Here is a 22,251-nt window from a genome sequence, read left to right as displayed (position 1 = left end):
ATTTAAAACTAAAAAAAATATACCAAAAAAAAAAATTAAATAAAACAATAATATGTACTAACAAGGATAATAATAAAAAAGATAAAGTGAAAAATACTTGCTACACCAGTACATTATTTAAATATGTTCGTGACATCTTCTGATTTAAGGTTTACCTTTTTCCCACCGGCCCTGAAATAGATTTTGCCATCCATGGTCCAGACGGTTTCCTTTCCCAGTTTTTCCTTCGCATAGTTAAGTAGATCTAACTGCTCTTTCACCAAATCTCCAGTTATAGCAATTTTGGAGTGTTTTAGCTTCTTCTTTGTAAAAAAGACTTGATTTCTTTCATATACACTTCCGACTTTGACTATAACTGCTCTAGATTTTAGTTTGTTAAATTTGCCACTCCGGAAACATTCTGTGATATTGACATTGGGTAAGTCTAGGTAAGTCGCTATAGTATTTTGTACGGTTGTCATCAGATTTTGACTATTACTTTCAGGAATGCCATAATAACGTATACGGTCTAGTTTGGAATTTTGTTCCAGATCAGTAACTCTACGTTTTAAATTCATGTTCTCCTCACAAGCATCCGAAAGTTCTTCTTCAATAAGTTTAATTTTTGTATTTAGTTGTTCAATGCGCTCTTTAAACTTTTTCGTAACGTAATCGGCGACTTGTTTTGCAATAGCTTCCATAAATACGGAATTTTGCATTATTTCGGTTATTATTTCTGTCGACATTTCTTAACCGATTCCTTTGATTTCTTTTAATTGACGATCAGTAAAAACGCCCATGATGCAACAAAATATATTACGTTGGTTCACTATTTCTAAAACTCACCAGGCAATCAAATTTTACTTGTATCCTTCTATCCTGTACTTAATAATGCAATCACTGAAAAACTTTCAGCAATAATCAGTCACTGTATCTGTAGATATTTAATTTTATACGAGAACAGCAAATAAACACGTCTATTTTAGTGCGGACACATACATACATTTTTCTTATTATCACTTGAACTAATTTATTATATATTATAGTTGCTGTTGCATATGGTCTTAGCGGTTCTGGAACTACCACCCGCTACTGGGATTGCTGCAAGCCATCCTGCTCATGGAAGGAAAATGTTGGAACACTGGACCCTGTGGAATCCTGTGCCGCTGATGGTGAAACTAAACTTGATGCTTCAGTAAATTCTGGATGTGATTCGGGTATGTTTGAGGATTCTAAATTTTTTTTTGTTTTTTCTTCTATGCTATATTTGTCCACTTTTTTATAATGCACAAATATTAATGAATGTTAGAATTTTTTAAGATTCTCTTTAATTTGTTGCACTTTCTTATTCTTTCTTATGTCTGCAGCCTTAGTTTTTTTTAATTTATTTTTAAGAAGTTCTTATTAGCTTCATTTGTATTTTTTTAATAATATTGCTAAACTTAAAGATCTTAATTTTTTTAATCTTCAATACTTTAATAAAATAATTTTTGAACGACTTCATTAAAAAGGGAATCTTTAAAAGTGAATATAAGAAGTTAACACATAACTATAATTTTAGAAAAAGTACAACTCAAAACGAAATATACTTTTTTAGAAAGTAAAAATGATTTTGCCGGGTTAAAAGGTTTTCTGGTCCTTGAAGATAAGAAAAAAAAATTGGCTGTAACATTGGATAGATATTAAATTTATTCCCAATTTGTTTGAATATTTTGAACACAAGTCAGGATATTCTGTTCATTATCAATATACACTGTTTCGGAAATTCTTCATTCACTCGCATGCATAGAGTAGCAAGAAACAATTAGAGAAAGCGTAAGTTGATACAAAATTTCATAGGTATTGGTTCTCATCCATCCTTGAAAACTAAATTAAATCCTCATTTATAAAAAATACTATTGAAACATTCATTATGATGTTTACAGAAATCGTCTACAAAATTTAAGATTTCGTTTCACGTATAAGGTCTGACTGATTACCTTATTGTCCATTTAATTGGTGTAATATTACAAATAATATGAGTGTTTCGATTTTTATTTATGAATTTTCTCAATATATTGAATGATGAATATTTGGTATTAAATAATAAGCTTGATTTTGGTAATGATTTCTTAATATGAACAGAGCCTAATTTGTCGATAGGATTTTTTTTTCTGATTGATCAGATCTTATCGCTTAGAATTGGTTAATTGGTATCGTTAGGCTCGAGTAAAAATTAATTGACGCAAAGAAGTTTCTAAAGTTTCAATAACCTTTAACGTGAAATGTGACATTCGAGGGCGGTTCAGTAAGTCTTTAGAAACCAAAAAGTTAATCTTTAAATCCAAAATTCAAAAATTATAAATTATTTGTATATTATTATTAAAAACGTTAATAAAATCGCAACAGTGTATTTTTTTGGCTGTTACTTTAAGACAGGTCAAAACGGAGTCCACCGAGTCCATGTAATAAATATTAAAAGTACTCAATAAAACCTTTTAAATGAGGTAACACAAGATTTCTATTTAATGCATTTATTTAAGATGGCGCTTATGTGTTATTTTGACATTTAGAATTGTCGTTTTTATGTCAAAATAAAATAGTGACGCATTTATTTTCGTACACTGATTTTTACCTATTTAAAAATCATAAAAATGTAAAACGTTAAAATAAAAAAAAATACTTTTTTATTAGGCCACCATTTTGAAACGAGTTAAGATATGGGTCTAATATTTCAGGGTTATAAAGTACTCATTGAGACCTTTAAAATGAGGTACCACACGACCCCCCTTTCTATTTAAAATTTTTTCTCAAGATGTCGCTCAGCCGCCATCTTGGAATTTACAACTACCTAGTTTACAGTGAAAAATAGTATCTATAGACCAATTTACTTATGCCAAGTTTCAAAAATTTTTTTTGACCCGTTCAAAAAATAAATTCTCAAAGACAAAAAGACTTCAAAGAAAAGCACTGTATGTATAGCAAATGCCTGAAAATTTTAATAATGAATCAAAATTCAGGTTCTTTTATTCTTCTCTATGTTAAAGTTACGACGTCCCCTCAATACTATACTAGCAGTATATTTGTTGCACTGTACAGCAGGTTGAAAAATCTATCTAATCCTGATGATATGATTTTTGGATATCGGCTGAATGCATAAGTGTATCTTATTGAAATTGGACAACATTAAAACAGATCTTATGGACAAAAAAATTAATAATTTAAGGGTTTACGAAAATCATAGATAAATATGGATTTTTCAATAACTGATAGGTTACTAGGCCAATACGATGCAAGAGGTCTAATTTAATATTTAATCGACAATCGAACTTTATTTTGGAATAGTATCTTTTGTCCAAAAAACTTATTTTGTTTATTCACTTTTCTAAAACTTTGTTCATGTTAGTTGACCAACATATTTTTAAGCATTCAAACAATAATTGAAGGATGAAAGAAAATTATCAGATTTTTTGTTTGTACCGTTTTATGAGATATATTATCTTTTTTTATATTTTCTTATGAATTTTATTATCTGATTTTATTTTATACATAGATGGTACTTCCTACGTATGCAACAACTTGCAACCCTGGGCTGTTAACGATACTCTTGCATATGGGTTCGTAGCCGCTTCTTTTACTGGTGGTGTTGACAACAGCCAATGCTGTGTTTGTTTACAACTTACATTTAAAAATACACTTGCTGGCAAAACAATGATTGTACAAAACGTTAATACTGGAGAAGACTTAGGATCTAACCAATTCGACATTCAAATTCCCGGAGGTAAAGATGACAATAATAATTTATTTTTATTTACCTTACCTATCATATAATAACCAAACATTACATTTATGTAATTTTTAGGTGGTGTGGGTATTTTCACCCGCGGTTGCCAAACTCAATGGAATGCTCCAGCTAGCGGTTGGGGTGAGCAATACGGCGGAGTCACTTCCGATGCTGAATGTGACGAACTCCCTACAGAACTTCAATCTGGATGCCACTTTAGATTTGGATGGTATGAAAACGCTGAGAATCCAGAGGTTGACTTTGAACAAATTACCTGCCCAACTGAACTTACTTCCCTTACTGGTTGTGTAAATGACAATATGTAAAGAAATATTTTGTATGAAATTAATTTTTGTTTATAATATTAAATGGAGTTAAATCATTAGAAAATTCTTAACTAATTTTGATTTTACCACTAACTTTCTACCGGTGATTTAGTAATCTTATCATAAAGCAAAAATTTGGGTATGGCAATGAAAACAGTTCATTGAACAAGGCTGCATATTTAAACCTGGCTATTCCTAAACCCATAAATTGCCAAGAGTAGAAATAATAGTATTATAAAGGATTTAGTTACTTATTATGACTTAAAGCAAACAAATTAAGGAAAAATGTGTTGGTGCAAGAAAAATGTTGCCTTGACGCAACGTTGGGATTAGTCACCATAAATCAATTTTTCTTCTCTAATATGAAATAAATCTAAATAATCTCTTTGAAGATGTCCTTTGCATTTTTTCAATATATACAGGGTGTTTCAAATTCGACCCTCAACATGGGGATCTTGAACTCGGATCTAAGAGATACGAAGATGGTTAAATTATGATTAAGGATGATTCAGGAGTTTATTCTAAACATAACACAAATATAGTCAAAGATGTCTCAAAATATTTGGTAATATATTTCTACTAAGGAAAAAACAGCGGATTGTCCTTCGAGAGACTTGTTGCCTAATGAGTTTCTAAGCCGTCCATTAAGATAGGCATGACCTTTATGGCTCCAGTTGGAAGTTGTTCCTTGTAGCGAAATTGATGTTAATGATTGCCATGAAGAATTCAGGCTACTTATTTCTGTTGCGACATGCACTTTTTTAGAACTATTAGATCAATATTTTCAAATGTATAAGTTCGAGCATATAATTATAAGCATCCCATGCTACTTCCACGTCAAGCACGATGTATTGAGTTAATTTTTATGGAAACGCATTTGGAAAAATCTATCCAGGTTTCCAAACCACTCATTCACTTATCTTGCAAAATTTTTGGATTTTATAGCTATTTATGTATCAAGGGCATTGTAAGGACGATAATGCCCGGAAGGTGGAAATAGTAGTAGGCTAGGTTTCCGCCTGATGGGCATTAGAGTCTAACAATGCCCGTGGTGCATACAATGCTTTATGTTTTACCTAAAAATTGATTTTTATGAACAAAAATAATTTTAATATTAATTAAAAAAAAGGGTCTACCTGTACAGGTAGGTATACGTACATACCTACCTACAGAAATTGATCAAGTAACTTGCAGTGATTATTTAAGTTTGACTTTGATGTTTCTGTCAGTTAGTAAGTTGGAATTTTTTGTTTAAATATTTGCTTAAAATGGAAGAAATTCCACAAAATATTAGAGAAAAGGCCATAAAAGCGACCGAAAATCTTTTGCCAGTTAAATCAAGGCAAAAGTATAATCGAGAGTATGGCATATTTGGTATTTGGAAAGATGCCAACGCAATTGTTCAAATAACCGAAACCGTTCTAATGGCATATTTTCAGGAACTAGTAAGTTATTGATTTTATTTTAATAGGTACATATGTTTAACAAATTTTAATATTTTTAGTCGGAAAAATGCAGTCCGAACTCTCTCTAGACCAAGTATTCTACCCTAAGGTCTAGGTAATAATCTATAAAAATATAGACATCTTGCAATTCCATCGTCTAATATCTTTTTTAAAAGCTAAGTCGAAAGGATATGTCCCGAAGAAGTCTAAAGTTTTGGAAGGAGAACAAATAATAAAATTTATTAAGAAGGCTCCTGATGATATCTACTTGGTACACAAAGTCATATTGGTAATGGGTGTTTTTGGAGGTTTAAGACGAGATGAGCTGGTCAAAATTATTATTGATGATATTGAAGATAGAGGAACGGTCTTGGTTATATAGTTACCAGAAACTAAAACTTCAACTTTAAAAAATTTTACTATCATTGAAGCAGATTTAGGCGCTTTAAATTTAATAAAAAGTACGCAGCATTAAGACCAGCTAGAATAAAGGAGCGGAGATTCTTTCTTACCTATAGAAAGAGTCGCTGTACATTACAACCTGTTGGAAAAAATACCATAGGAAGCTTCCCAACATTGACCGCAAAATTTTTAAAACTGAATAATGCAGAAGCTTATACCGGCCACTGTTTGCGTCGCACATCGTCAACTTTACTTGTTGAGGCAGGTGCTTCGTTTAAAATGCTAAAACAACATGGGAAATGGAAAAGCTTTTCAGTAGCTGAAGGATATATAGAAGAAAATATTTCATCCAAAAATAAAGTAGTCAAAATGATTGCCAATTCAGTTGATTCCAAGGTTAATTCCGTATCGACTATTAAAAATTCTTTAATGGACCATTTACAAACTATACAATATAGCGTTAGTGCTGCCACCTCTACCATCACAAAAAACACCGATTATTCTATAGTGGGATCAGCTACATTTTCCGGGACATTTCAAAATTGTAATTTTTATTTTGGAAATTTTAAATTTTAAATTTAAAAGTTTAATTTTTAGTATTTAAAGAAACATTATTTTTTGCATAAAATGGATGTTTATTCTTTATTATGAGAGAAATAAAATTGGAAAAGCAATAAAATTTCCAAGCATTATCATAATGCCCGCTTATAATGCCCTAGGTGTGAGAGCAGGTATTATTGCTACCATAACATATTCCGTTTTTAAGGTATTATAAATCAATAATAGATAGGTAAAACATAATATCCCAAAGGGCTATTTTATTTGTAATTGGAAAGTTTTTACGATGTTTAAGTGTAAATCTCATGTCTAATGTGCATCAGATGGCTAGTATCCCTATATTTCGTGTCAACTAGTTAAAGTCCTTTTCACTTGTTTGCGTTGATTTGGGCGGGCCTTTTCATGTAGCTTCCCATCGGACTAGAGGTTTTAAAATTTTAAAGGCATATTTATGTGTACTTGTTTGCAACTGTGCAAAAGCCCAGCATCTTGAAGCTACATTAGATTTGTCCTTAGAGTCATTTCTAGCTACTCTACGACAATTGATTTCTCGGTAAAGAAAAGTCGTAAACGTATACAGTGACTGCGGCACTAACCTTGTGGCCAGCATCAACATCTCAAAGATGTCATGTACACAGCCTTCGAAAGAAATTTCCTGATATTTCACTTTCATTCACCGCTCTTGACTTTAACAGTTTAGAGGAATCTGGCATTTGCTATTAAATCTGTAAAAAGCCATTTGGTTTGGGTCATTGGGGATCAAAATATGAGGAATTTAATACTGTGGTTGTACAAATAAAAGCAATGTTAAATTCGCGACCATTTAGTCTTGTAAGTTCAGACCAAACGACCTTAACATCATTACGCTTAGTCACTTTCTTACTTAAGAGCCAATTACAGCACTTCCCGATTTTAATTTAAATATTTGCAAGCAACACGTTGACACATTTGGCAGCTATCGGTTCGTATGTGCCAGGACTTTTGCAAAAGCTGGCCAATTAAGTATTTATATTAACCTCAAATATAAATAGAATGTATCTTATTTACCAAAAATTAATATGCTTGTACTAGTTAAAAATTAGCAACTTCCCATTTTAAAGTGAAAACGTCTCCAATACCGAGTCATTCATTTTAAGCTTAATGGTCTCATAAATTTTAATTTTTGTTTTAAATTATTCTTATACAGAACGCTTTATTAATTATATTTTTTTATACAAAAAACGCATTAGTAGTAAGTTCATACTAAAATAGTCGGCCAAAACCTATTAGGGGAAAACCTACGAATATCATAGTAGGTCTTTCGGTTTTTGCCATTAATCCATGATTTTACACTTAATTATAATCTATTCCTTGACAACGGCTAAAATAGTAAGTTCCAAGCTCGTCAGTGCATAGATTTCCTGGAGGAACTGGTAAAGGTAAACTGCAGGGTTCACCTTATCTGGATGCCTGGCCACTCAGGCTATGCAGAAAACGTAAGGCATTTTCAATACGAAAAATAACAATTGCTTTAAATACCCAAGATTCAAATATACATCATACCATTGGTTTTTCTGTACAAGAGTAAAATGGTATAATTATTATACAAAAATCCACAAATATGTTGATCAAAAGAAATTTCAATACTTAGCAGATTTGCTAATAAAACGATTATCATAGTTATCGTAAAATTTGCATATCTCGGTAATTGAAGTGTTCTTAGGCTTTCCTAAATTGGACGATTAAGAAAAATGTAATACAATTTTTTAAATATTGCAATCTATGAAAACCCAAAGTATCTCCTATTTTTTGAATAGATTTTAATATTAAAGTAAATTTATAGCAGCTCAATAAAAATTTTAGATAACTCCCTAAAAACGGTTGGTTGTTTTGGGATTTAACTAAAAATTATTATTATGATAAATTTATTTATAAATTTTAATAAATTTATTTATAATTATGATTTAGATAAATAGTTGACATACATGATCGGTCTTAGAGATTACCTATATATAGAACTTGTTTTTGTTATAATTTGATTTGTCTGAGTGATTATATAATGAACATTCCGTTAAATGCTTATTTATTTTCCTTAATCAAACAAAAATTCCAGACAATATATTTTATAATAACTTAAGTATAAATATCAAAACACTTAAAATTGTTTATCATGTAAATCAATAACTTTTATACTATTTAAACAGTGTACAAATTTTTTGATTTATAAGATAAACAATTTTAAGTATTTAGATAAAACTTCTATTACCAAATATATATAAAAACAGGAGATCGTTTCAAACATTAAATGGTATAGGTGTCATAGAATAATTATTAATCATTTGTTATTTAGAAATGAAAAGCTTTGTGGGTGCCATTGCGGTTTTATCCGTTGGTAAGAAAATAATTTTTTATATCGAATACGTGTTCACTGTAGAAACTAATTGTTTTTCCCAATCAATATTCAAGACCTCATATAAACACAATTTAAAACATTTTTCGTTAGTTTATTTTCACCAAAATTTTTTAGTCATACATGAAATTGCACTATATATATTACATTTTTTTTTAATTGTCTATCAATTATATAATAATAATAATAATAATAATAACAATAATCCTCCTAATTAAAGAATCCTTATTATAAATCCTCCTTAAAAAGAATTTAAAAACAAATATACAATTAAAAAAATATTATATACTACCACTGTTGCCCGCAGAAAACTAAGCAAAACGTACAAAAAGAAATACATATATACATACATACATACATATTATAAACCTTGATCAAAGCATTACATAAAACGTAACCAAACACCATGCTATTAGTAGCATGGTGCAGTAATTCTACCTTTTTTTTAAAAGAGCCCTCCGACAAAGCTTTTAGATCTGTAGGAATGTCATTATAAAGCTGATAAATGTTATAAGAGAAAGATCGCTGAAAAAAACTGGTCTTGTGAGGTGGTGGAGTAATTAACCCTTTAAATCTTAAATTTAAGTTATGAACGTCTGTTCGGTATTTAATCTTCTCTACCAAGTAAGGAGGACACTTATTTAGTATAATTTTTTGAAATAAAACCAAAGAATGTTATTTGCGTCTCTTCACCATATTTAACCAGTTACAGTCTTTTAATTTATGAGAGACCGACTCATACATTCTAATTCCATAGATGTACCTTAAACAAGATTTTTGTTTCCGTCGAATCTTTTGTATTTCATTGAAATCTAGACAAGGTGAGCAAACCACATCACAAAAGTTAAAATGGCCCAAAACTAGAGTGTCTGTCAGCTTAATTTTTAAAGATTGCGATAATGAATGTCTGTGAGGATAAAGTAACTTCAGCGTGGTATATGCCTTTTGTAGACAGGTTTTAATATGGAATTTAAAGCGCAACTCGACATACAGATACAACTCTAAACTTTTTGAAACTTTTTCACAAGATAAAGAATGATCACCTCTACTTATAGTTATAAAAGATTCAACACTCTCCTTGTATTTACCAAAAATCATAAGTTTTGACTTAGATGGGTTAGTAAGAAGATTATCACGATTTGAAAATGATAACAAAGTATTAAGATCCTCGTTTATGACTTTCTCTGCATTAATATATTCAGATGGAAATAAAGTTGTTTATCATGGGCATATTGGTGTACCTTGCAGAATTTTAGGCAATTAGTGAGGTTATTAGTATAAATACTAAAGAGTAAAGGGCCCAAAATTGAGCCCTGTGCCACAATTCACCCTGCCATATTCTGATCTACCATCTAATGTTTCAACAAACTGAAATCTATTTGGAAGATAATCCATTAAAAGTACAATTGCGTGCTCTGAAAACCCAACAAAATTTAAGATTGAAGAAAAAAGTTTATGGTTTATAGTGTCAAACGCCTTAGAAAAGTCTAATAGAACTAAAGCTGTGCATTTGCTCTCATCTGCAGCCTTAATTATTATATCACCAGTTATGTTTAATATTGCGGTTGCACAACCAAAACCAGAGCGAAAACCAGATTGGTATGGGGGGAGAATTTTATACAGATTTAAATGTTCCGATATTTGTGTAAACACTATTTTTTCAAGAACTTTGGACATACTTGTAAGGAATCGGCAGCAAATCATCAAGTTCTGAAACTGCAGTTTTTTTGGTCAGAGGAATAACCCGGGAAACTTTCCAGCATTCTGAAAAAACAGAACCTAATAAGTAGGAATTAATTATATTGGTCAGATATGGCAATGTCATTGGACAAGACAAGTGCAGCATTTCAAGAGTAATGAAGTCCGAGCCGGTAGCCATTGATTTTACTTCAAACAGATATTTCTTGACTTCCGATTGGTGACTGTCCTAAAGGTAAAGAATGATTCAAAGCAACATTTTCTATTATTTTTGTAGTAATTATATAGTAATTGATCCGGTGATTTATTATTTGCTGAGAATTGTAAGAAGTGTCGATTTATAGAATCAGGATTATTAAGTGTGCCAGGAATAGAATTTTTAATTTTTTTATTGCAAATGCTTGAATTATTCAATCTCCTTCACAATGCTCGAGAGTCTCTTCCACAATTATGAATTGTAAATTCAAGACATCTCTTTTTCTTGTTTGCTATAGCGATATTAGTTTGAATTCTAATTTGCTTAAAGTATTCCCAGTGCAATTTCGAACGTGTTTTTTTATATTTGCTAAATGCTTTATTCTTTATTTTAATCATTGCTTATATCTTATCTGTCAGCCAGGGTGGTTTAGGCTTTTTGAAAGTTACCTTTTTTAAGCGGCGCTAGCACATCAAAAATATCAAGTATAGTTTGATTAAGATATTGAATTTTTAAATTTATATTATTCAAGTAAACAATATTATCGGATTGTGAAATTTCCAAAAAGTATTTAAGTAAGTCTTCATTAATACGTTTAAGATTTCTGAACTTTACAGTTTTACTGTCAGATCTATTACTATCTAAAAATAGAGTACAATAAACCAAAAAATTATCTGAAATGGCGACATCAACGGTGCCAAAACTTTCAGGTCTAAGACCTTCTGAAACCAATATTACATCTAATAAGGTAATAGATGTGGCAGCTACTCGAGTAGAGTTATTAATTAGTTGGCTCAAACTAAAAGAAGACACGCTATCTAAGTTTAATAAATTTCGTGTTTAAATCGCCCCCACATATAATTTAATTTCATTGACATTTACTATCATTTCTGACAACGTATCCTCGAAAACATCTATAAACTCGGGAAAACTCTTATGTGGTGGCCTGTATAAGGAACACAAAGCGTACTTTCTCCCATTAATGTCTACTTCAATCCAAATCTGTTCTAAACTCCCGTGGAATCGTTTAGATAGATGATTTAATGAAAATGAATCCTTTTTATAAAAACAAACACCTCCACCTCTTGACTGTCTATCATTTCTTACAAGATTATATCCGTTTATACCAACCATACTAGAAGGTATATTTTCGTTTGACCAGGTCTCCGAAACACCCAAAAAATCTCTTTAGTATTCAATAGATCTGCCGAATCTGCATGGTGGTTGGATAGTGATCGCACTCGCGCAAATTTCCTCATGACAATATGGTTCAAAATCGTTTATCAAAAATAAATAAATATATAACTTTTCTGCAACAGGCTAGACAGTATTTAAACTAAGTATCAGCAAGGTTTCTTGTACAAGTACAAGTTAAAACCCACCAATAATTTAAAACTAAAAAAAATATACCCAAAAAAATATTAAATAAAACAATATTATGTACTAACAAGGATAATAATAAAAAAAAGGTAAACTGAAAAATACTTGCTACACCAGTACATTATTTAAATATGGTCGTGACATCTTCTGATTTTAGGTTTACCTTTTTCACCGGCCCTGAAATAGATTTTCCCACCCATGGTCTAGACGGTTTCCTTTCCCAGTTTTTCCTTCACATAGTTAAGTAGATCTAACCGCTCTTTCACCAAATCTTCAGTTATAGCTATTTTGGAGTGTTTCAGCTTCTTCTTTGTAAAAAAGACTTGATTTCTTTCATATACACTTCCAAATTTGACTATGACTGCTCTAGGTTTTTTATGTTGTTGAATCTACCACTCCGAAATCATTCTGTGATATTGACATTGGGTAAGTCTAGGTAAGTCGCTATAGTATTTTGTACGGTTGTCATCAGATTTTGACTATTACTTTCAGGAATGCCATAAAAACGTATACGGTCTAGTTTCAAATTTTGTTCCAGATCAGTAACTCTACTTTTTAAATTCATGTTCTCCTGACAAGCATCCGAAAGTTCTTCTTCAATAAGTTAAATTTTTGTATTTAGTTGCTCAATGCGCCCTTCAAACTTTATTGTAACGTAATCGGCGACTTGTTTTGCAATAGCTTTCATAAATACGGAATTTTGCATTATTTCGGTTATTATTTCTGTCGACATTTCTTTAACGATTCCTTTGATTTCTTTTAATTGACGATCAGTAAAAACGCCCATGATGCAACAAAATATATTACGTTGGTTCACTATTTCTAAAACTCTTCAGGCAGTCAAATTTTACTTGTATCCTCTGTACTTAATTATGCAAACACTGGAAAACAATCAGCAATAATCAGTCACTGTATCTGTAGATATTTAATTTTATACGGGAGCAGCAAATAAACACGTCTACTCTAGTGCGGACACATACATACATTTTTCTTATTATTACTTGAACTATTTATTATTTATTATAGTTGCTGTTGCATATGGTCTTAGCGGTTCTGGAACTACCACCCGCTACTGGGATTGCTGTAAGCCATCCTGCTCATGAAAGGAAAATGTTGGAACACTGGACCCTGTGGAGTCCTGTGCCGCTGTTGGTGAAACTAAACATGATGCTTCAGTAAACTCTGGATGTGATTCGGGTATGTTTGAAGATTTCTAAATTTTTGTTTTGTTTTTTCTTCTATGCTATATTTGTCCACTTTTTTATAATGCACAAATATCAATGAATGTTAGAATTTTTTAAGATTCTCTTTAATTTGTTGCACTTTCTTATTCTTTCTTATGTCTACAGCCTTAGTTTTTTTTTAATTTATTTTTAAGAAGTTCTTATTAGCTTCATTTGTATTTTTTTAATAATATTGCTAAACTTAAAGATCTTAATTTTTTTAATCTTCGATACTTTAATAAACTAATTTTTGAATAACTTCATTAAAAAGGGAATCTTTAAAATTGAATATAAGAAGTTAACACATAACTATAATTTTAGAAATACTACAACTCAAAACGAAATATACTTTTTTAGAAAGTAACAATGATTTTGCCGGGTTAAAAGGTTTTCTGGTCCTTGAAGATAAGAAAAAAAATTGGCTGTAACATTTGATAGATATTAAATTTATTCCCAATTTGGTTGAATATTTTGAACACAAGTCAGGTTTGTAGGATATTCTGTTCATTATCAATATACACTGTTTCCGAAATTCTTCATTCACTCGCATGCATAGAGTAGCAAGAAACAATTAGAGAAAGCGTAAGTTGATACAAGATTTCATAGGTATTGGTTCTCATCCATCCTTGAAAACTAAATTAAATCCTCATTTATAAAAAATACTATTGAAACGTTCATTATGATGTTTACAGAAATCGCCTACAAAATTTAAGATTTCGTTTCACGTATAAGGTCTGACTGATTACCTTATTGTCCATTTAATTGGTGTAATATTACAAATAATATGAGTGTTTCGATTTTTATTTTTGAATTTTCTCAATATATTGTATGAAGAATATTTGGTATTAAATAATAAGCTTGATTTTGGTAATGATTTCTTAATATGAACAGAGCCTAATTTATCGATAGGATTTTTTTTTCTGATTGATCAGATCTTATCGCTTAAAATTGGTTAATTGGTATCGTTAGGCTCGAGTAAAAATTAATTGACGCTAATTGATTGTTAGTCTTATTGTGAGTTTCTTTTTATTGTATAGCTTAATACTCAGTAAAAATTTGAAATCAATTGTTCATTATTCAACTTAATGGAAGTTTATAAAAGAAATTCAGACACCTATAATATTTGTTAGATCACGCCAATTAAATAAAAGACACTCGAAGGTGACGTTAATAAAATAAGTACTCTCATGGGTATTCAAATTCAATAGGAGAAATACGTTTTATACTTTCGATATTGTTTCTTTTAATTTAAATATTTTTTTACTAATTCTTTAATTGACTTCTATTTGTTCTTTTTTCAAATTAATATATAATATTTTAATTACTAAATAAACTAAAGTAAAAATTTAAAAGCAACCTTCATGAAATATAAAGATATTTGTTAATTACCAAAAATTTTAGAAAAAAGGAAATACCTAAGTGAAAAATGTTTTTAAAAATAGAAAAGTAATTTTATAGTTAATAACCTTCAATTTAGACTCATATAATATTCTCTTTAAGCCCATCTTTGAAAATTAATCCCAACCCTGACTTCTATGTAAACTTATGAGCTCTTTTCCATTTTGTTTTTTAACTTACATGATCTTTATTTTACCCATACTATTTACGCAGCTTAATTCTTAAGTTTATTATCTTTATTTCATGCATCCTGTATACTACAGTATGTTAATTAGAAGATTAGCTAAAATGTTATTCCATCTGTACTAAATAATATACTCTAAATCCTAAATTTATGCAAAAATATTGCACTGAAAACTTTGTCTCATAATATCAAAAAGCGAGAATTGTTGAACTTAAAATGTAATCAACAGTTCAAGAATCGGCAAAAAAACACTGCTTTCAAAGTAGAATATAAAATACTGGATAAAATTTGGTTAAGATCATCAATACTGGACATCTATATGTATAGCAAATGCCTGAGAATTTTAATAATGATTCAAAATTCAGGTTCTTTTATTCTTCTCTATGTAAAAGTTACGACGTTCCCTGAATACTATACTAGCAGTATATTTGTTGCACTGTACAGCATGTTGAAAAATCTATCTAATCCTAAGGATGATTTTTGGATATCGTCTGAATGCATAAGTGTATCTTATTGAAATTGGACGAACTTTGGATAATATTAGAATAGACCTTTTGGACAAAAAAATTAATAATTTGAGGGTTTACAAAAAACATAGATAAATATGGATTTTTCAATAACTGATAGGTTACTAGGCCAATACGATGCAAGAGGTCTAATTTAATATTTAATCGACAATCGAACTTTATTTTGGAATAGTATTTTTTGTCCAAAAAACTTATTTTGTTTATTCACTTTTCTAAAACTTTGTTCATGTTAGTTGACCACCATATTTTTAAGCATTCAAACAATAAATGAAGGATGAAAGAAAATTATCAGATTTTTTTTTTGTACCGTTTTATGAGATATATTATCTTTTTTTATATTTTCTTATGAATTTTATTATCTGATTTTATTTTATACATAGATAGTACTTCCTACGTATGCAACAACTTGCAACCCTGGGCTGTTAACGATACTCTTGCATATGGGTTTGTAGCCGCTTCTTTTACTGGTGGTGTCGACAACAGCCAATGTTGTGTTTGTTTAAAACTTACATTTAAAAATAACTTGCTGGCAAAACAATGATTGTACAAAACGTTAATACTGGAGGAGACTTAGGCTCTAACCAATTCGACATTCAAATTCCCGGAGGTAAAGATGACAATAATAATTTATTTTTATTTACCTTACCTATCATATAATAACCAAACATTACATTTATGTAATTTTAGGTGGTGTGGGTATTTTCACCCGCGGTTGCCAAACTCAATGGAATGTTCCAGCTAGCGGTTGGGGTGAGCAATACGGCGGAGTCACTTCCGATGCTGAATGTGACGAACTCCCTACAGAACTTCAATCTGGATGTCACTTTAGATTTGAATGGTATGAAAACGCTAATAATCCACAGGTTGACTTTGAACAAATTACCTGCCCAACTGAACTTACTTCCCTTACTGGTTGTGTAAATGACAATATGTAAAGAAATATTTTATATGAAATTAATTTTTGTTTATAATACTAAATGGTGTTAAATCATTAGAAAATTCTTAACTGATTTTGATTTTACCACTAACTTTCTATCGGTGATTTAGTAATCTTATCATAATGCAAAAATTTGGGCATGACAATGAAAATCGTTTATTGAACAAGGCTGCATGTTTAAACCTGGCTTTTCCTTAACCCATAAATTGCCAAGAGTAGAAATAATAGTATTATAAAGGGTTTAGTTACTTATTATGACTTAAAGCAATAAAATTAAGGAAAAATGTGTTAGTGTAAAAAAATGTTGCCTTGACGCAACGTTGGGATTAGTCAACATAAATCAATTTTTCTGCTCTAATATGAAATAAATTTAAATAAAATTCTATTTGAAGATGTCCTTTGAATTTTTTGCACATATACGGGGTGTTTCAAATTCGACCCTCAACATGGAGATCTCGGACTCGGATCTAAGAGATACGAAGATGTTGTTCCTTGTAGCGAAATTTGATGTTACTGATTGCCATGAAGAATTCAGGCCACTTATTTCTATTATGACATGCACTTTTTCAGAACTATTAGATCAAAATTTTTTAAATTTATAAGTTCGAAAATATAATTATAAGCATCCCATCCTACTTCCACGTTAAGCAAGACGTATTGAGTTAATTTTTGAGGAAACGCATTTGGAAAGTTCTATCCAGGTTTCCAAACCACTCATTCACTTATCTTGCAAAATTTCTAAACTTTAAATCCCAAAGGGCCATTTTATTTGTAACTGAAAAATTTTTAAGATGTTTAAGGGTAAATCCCATGTCTAATATGCATCAAATGGCTAGTATCCCTATATTCCGTGTCAACCAGTTAAAGTGCTTTTTACATGTTTGCGTTGATTTGGTCGGGCCTTTACACGTAGCTTCCCATCGGACTAGAGGTTTTAAAATTTTAAAGACATATATGAGTACTTGTTTGCAGCTGTACAAAAGCCCTGCATTTTGAAGCTACATTACATTTGTCTTTAGAGTTATTTCTCGCTACTCTACGATTATTGATTTCTCGGTAAGGAAAAGTCGTAAATATATACAGAGACTGCGGTACTAACCTTGTGGCCAGCAGCAAACATCTCAAAGATGTCATGCAAACAGCCTTCGCAAGAAATTTTCTGACATTTTACTTTAATGCACTGCTCTTGACTTTATTGGTTTAGCGGAATCTGGCATTTGGCATTAAATGTGTAAAACCCCATTTGGTTTGGGTCATTGGGGATCAACATAAGAAGAATTTAATACTGTGGTTGTACAAATAGAAGCAATGTTAAATTCGCGACCATAGAGTCCTGTAAGTTCAGACCCAAACGGCCTTAACACCATTACGTTAAGTCAATTTCTAACTTAAGAGCCAATTACTGCACTTCCCGATTTTGATTCAAATAGTTACAAGTTAAACACGTTGACGCGTTTGGCAGCTATTGGTTTGTATATGCTAGGACTTTTGCAAAAGTTAGCCTAATAAATATTTCTATTTACCTCAAAAATATAAATCGAATGTATCTAATTTACCAATTAATATGCTTGTACTAGTTAAAAATTAGCAACTTCCCCATTTAAAGTGAAAACTTGTCCAATACCGAGTCAGTAATTTTAAGCTTATTGGTCTCATAAATTTTAATTTTTGTTTTAAATTATTCTTATACAGAATTCTTTATTAATTATATTTTTTTATACAAAATACGCATTAATAATAAGTTTATACTAAAATAGTCGGCCAATATCTATAAGGTGAAAACCTACGAATATCAAAGTAGGTCTTTCGGTTTTTGCCATTAATCCATGATTTTACACTTAATTATAATTCATTTCTGGACAACGGCTAAAATAGTAAGTTCCAAGCTTTAGTGCATAAATTTCCTGGAGAAACTGGTAAAGGTAGGCTGCAGGGTTCACCTTGTCTGGATTCCTGGCCACTCAGGCTATGCAGGAAACGTAACGCATTTTCAATACGAAAAATAACAATTGCTTTAAGTACACAAAATTTAAATATACATCATACCATTGGTGTTTCTGGACAAGAGTAAAAATGGTATAATTAATATACAAAAATCCACAAATATGTTGATCAAAAGAAATTTCAATACTCTGCAGATTTGCAGATGCAGATTTGCTAATAAAACGATTATCATAGTTATCGTAAAATTTGTAAATCTTGGTAATTGAAATGTTCTTAAGCTTTCCTAAATTGCCGATTAAGAAAAATGTAATACAATTTGTTAAATATGGCTACCTATGAAGACTCAAAGTATCTCCTATTTTTTGAATAGATTTTAATCTTAAAGTAAATTTATAGCAGCTTAATAAAAATTTTAGATAACTCCCTAAAAACGATAGGTTAATTTGGTATTTCACTAAAAATTATTATTATAATAAATTTATTTATAAATATGATTTAGATAAATACTTGACATACATGATCGATCTTAGAGATTACCTATAACTTGTATAGAACTTGTTTTTGTTATATGATTTGTCTGTGTGATTATATAATGAACATTCCGTTAAATGCTTATTGATTTTCCTTAATCAAGCAAAAAAGACAATCAAGACGATATATTTAATAATAACTCAAGTATAATTATCAAAACACTTAAAATTGTTTATCGTGTAAATCAATAACTTTTTACGCTATTTGAACAGTGTAAAAAATTGTTGATTTATAAGATAAATAATTTCAAGTATTTAGATAAAACTTCAATTGCTAAGTATAAATAGAAACAGGAGATCATTTCAAACATTAAAAGGTAGAGGTTTCATCGAATAATTAGTTATTTGTTATTTAATAATGAAAAGCTTTGTGGGTGCCATTGCGGTTTTATCCGTTGGTAAGAAATATATTTGTTATATCTAATACGTGTTCATTTTAGGAACTAATTTTTTTTCTTAATCAATATTCAGGGCCTTATTAAAACACAATTTGAATAATTTTTCTTTAATCTATTTTCACCTATGTATTAAACATTTTTCGGCCATGCATGAAATTTAATGTACTATACATATATTATACACTTTTTTTAAATTGTCTATTATTACTTGAACTAAATTATTATATAATATAGTTGCTGTTGCATATGGTCTTAGCGGTTCTGGAACTACCACCCGCTACTGGGATTGCTGTAAGCCATCTTGCTCGTGGAAGGAAAATGTTGGAACACTGGACCCTGTGGAGTCCTGTGCCGCTGATGGTGAAACTAAACTTAATGCTTCAGTACATTCTGGATGTGATTGGGGTATGTATAAGTTAACATATTTTTATTCAGTTTTTTGTTTTATGCGATTTGTCCACCTTCAATGGTGTCAATCAATTCATTGATATGGTGTCAATGCACCAATATCAATGTATGTAAGATTTTTTTAAGATCTTCTCTAAGTTTCTTGCAATTTCTTAATCTTTTATATATCTATAGCCTTATTTTTCAAAAATTTAATTTTAAGAACTTCCTATAAGCTTATTTATTTTTTTTAATAATTTTGCTAAACTTAGAAAAATATTAATAGTACTTATCTTAGTTTCTTTAATCTTCAATACTTCACTAAAATAATTTTTGAATAACTTAATTTGAAAGAGAATATAATCTTTTAGACAAACGTTAAAATTATTTTGCTGCGTTAAAAAGTTTTCTGGTCCTTGAAGACAGCAAAAAAATGGCTGTTAACACTTATTAGTTGATGAATGTACAATATTTAAAAAATTATAAAACTTAGTTAAAAGATCTTTCCGAGCATAAAAAGGAATCTAGGATAATAAATAATTTATAGGACTTACATATTAATATTCGCGAAAAGTACAAAATAAAATCTTACCATTTATTTGAAATCTTCTTAAAAGGAAAAAGCCGGTGCAGCCATGTTTTTACATGAATCATTGATTAAATAACATATCTTAGATTCATTAATAAAATGCACTTAATGGTTTAACCTAATTAAATTACAATTAGAAAATCATTTATTTAACTTTAATATTTGTTCTTGATAAAAAAAAGTACTCAGATAATATACGTCATATAAATCAATTGTATGTAATGATAAATGTCCTTGATAGATATTAAATTTATTCTCAATTTAGTTGAATAATTTAAACACAACTTAGAATTGTAGGATATTTTGTTCATTGTCAATATGTTTTATCTTCGAAATTCTTCATTCACCCTCATGCATATTGTAGCAAGAAACAATCACCAAATGCCTAAATTAATAAAAGATTTTATAGTTATTGGTTATTTAAAAATAAAATGAAATATAAAAAATTAAAATGAAAAATAAAGCATTTTAAAAATCAGAAGGAAACAAGGAATAAATAATACGCGTTGTTGTACTAAAATGCTATACATTGTAATATAAAAAACACTTTTCTTTTTTGCCTAAGCATTAGTTTTAAGATATTTTTATCGGTTTTATTTTTTCCTTTATTGAAATATTTTTTTTTTATTGCCATTGGAAAAACATAAACCAAACAATAAATTTTGTATATATCTTAAATTTCATAAGAATAATGAATCGATTAACGCAGATTTTAACCTACTATTTGGGCCCAAATATTCTGTTCAATCCCAACACTGACTTCTATTTGAACTTTAAGCTCTTTTACGTTTTGTTTTTTAATTTACATAATTTTGATCCTACCGATATTATTTACACATCTTTATTTTTAGGTTCATTATCTTTATTTTCATGCATCTGATATTGTACAACACGTTAATTAGAGTATTGGGCAGAAGTGTTTTTCCATCTGTACTAATCAATATACTTCAAATTCTGAATTTCGAAACAAGTTTTTAAATATTATTATCAGACATTTATGCAAAAAAATACATAGTCTCCTACATTACTTCTAAATTGTTCAAAATCAACAAAAAAATACAACGGAAAAGTATCCTATATGCATGATTATGAAAAGTTATTATGAACATGGGGGTGTTTGTGCAGCTTTATGAAATATATTATCCTTTTCTTAATATTTTCTTACGAATTTTAATATCTGATTTTGTTTTATATATAGATGGTACTTCCTACGTATGCAACAACTTGCAACCCTGGGCTGTTAACGACACTTTTGCATATGGGTTCGTAGCCGCTTCTTTCACTGGTGGTGTAGACAACAGCAAATGTTGTATTTGTTTAAAACTTACATTTAAAAATGCTCTTGCTGGCAAAACTTTTGTTGTACAAAACGTTAATACTGGAGGAGACTTAGGATCTAACCAATTCGACATTCAAATTCCCGGAGGTAAATATGACAATAAAAAATAATTTTTGTTTTTCCCTATCATATAAAAACTAAAAATTACATTTATGTAATTTTTAGGTGGTGTGGGTATTTTCACCCGCGGTTGCCAAACTCAATGGAATGCTCCATCTAGCGGTTGGGGTCAGCAATACGGTGGAGTCACTTCCGATGCTGAATGTGACGAGCTCCCTACAGAACTTCAAGCTGGATGCCACTTTAGATTTGGATGGTATGAAAACGCTGATAATCCACAGGTTGACTTTGAACAAATTACCTGCCCAACTGAACTTACTTCCCTTACTGGTTGTGTAAATGACAATATGTATTAAGTAAATAAATATTTTGTATGAAATTAATTTTTGTTCATATTATTATGGGGTTAAATCGTTAAAGAATTCTTAACTGACTATGATTTAACCATTAACATGCCCATTGGCCTTACCCTTTCTACCGGTGATTTAGTAATCTTATCATAAAGTAAAACTTTGGGCATAACAATGAATACCGTCCATTGAACAAGGCTGCACATTTAAACCTGGCTATTCCTTAACCCATTAATTGCCAAGAGTAGA

The 22,251-nt window shown here is 30.1% G+C and overlaps 2 protein-coding genes across 10 annotated transcripts in view; one reads left to right on the top strand and one right to left on the bottom strand.

Annotated features, from left to right (window-relative positions):
• Nucleotides 1-22,035, top strand: part of LOC126738819 (endoglucanase-like) — a 33,291-nt gene extending 11,256 nt beyond the window's left edge. For 2 of the 7 annotated variants that reach the window (XM_050444269.1, XM_050444270.1), the window contains exons 2-4: nucleotides 19,512-19,682; nucleotides 21,452-21,679; nucleotides 21,758-22,035. In XM_050444269.1, the coding sequence (XP_050300226.1) occupies nucleotides 19,512-19,682; nucleotides 21,452-21,679; nucleotides 21,758-22,008 (650 nt within the window). In that variant the 3' untranslated portion in view covers nucleotides 22,009-22,035. Of the gene's footprint in view, nucleotides 1-1,025; nucleotides 1,197-3,511; nucleotides 3,740-3,820; nucleotides 4,136-8,771; nucleotides 8,845-19,115; nucleotides 19,278-19,511; nucleotides 19,683-21,451; nucleotides 21,680-21,757 lie in introns of those variants that run through there. The other 5 variants (XM_050444268.1, XM_050444267.1, XM_050444274.1 and 2 more) reach the window with 5 other exon arrangements.
• LOC126738818 (teneurin-a) overlaps nucleotides 1-22,251 on the bottom strand; it is a 1,182,227-nt gene that overhangs the window by 1,026,874 nt on the left and 133,102 nt on the right. The window lies entirely within an intron of this gene.

Source organism: Anthonomus grandis, chromosome 7 (assembly GCF_022605725.1).
Source record: "Anthonomus grandis grandis chromosome 7, icAntGran1.3, whole genome shotgun sequence".
In the NCBI taxonomy this organism is placed as follows: domain Eukaryota; kingdom Metazoa; phylum Arthropoda; class Insecta; order Coleoptera; family Curculionidae; genus Anthonomus; species Anthonomus grandis.
This window is presented reverse-complemented; position numbering and strand designations above follow the sequence as displayed.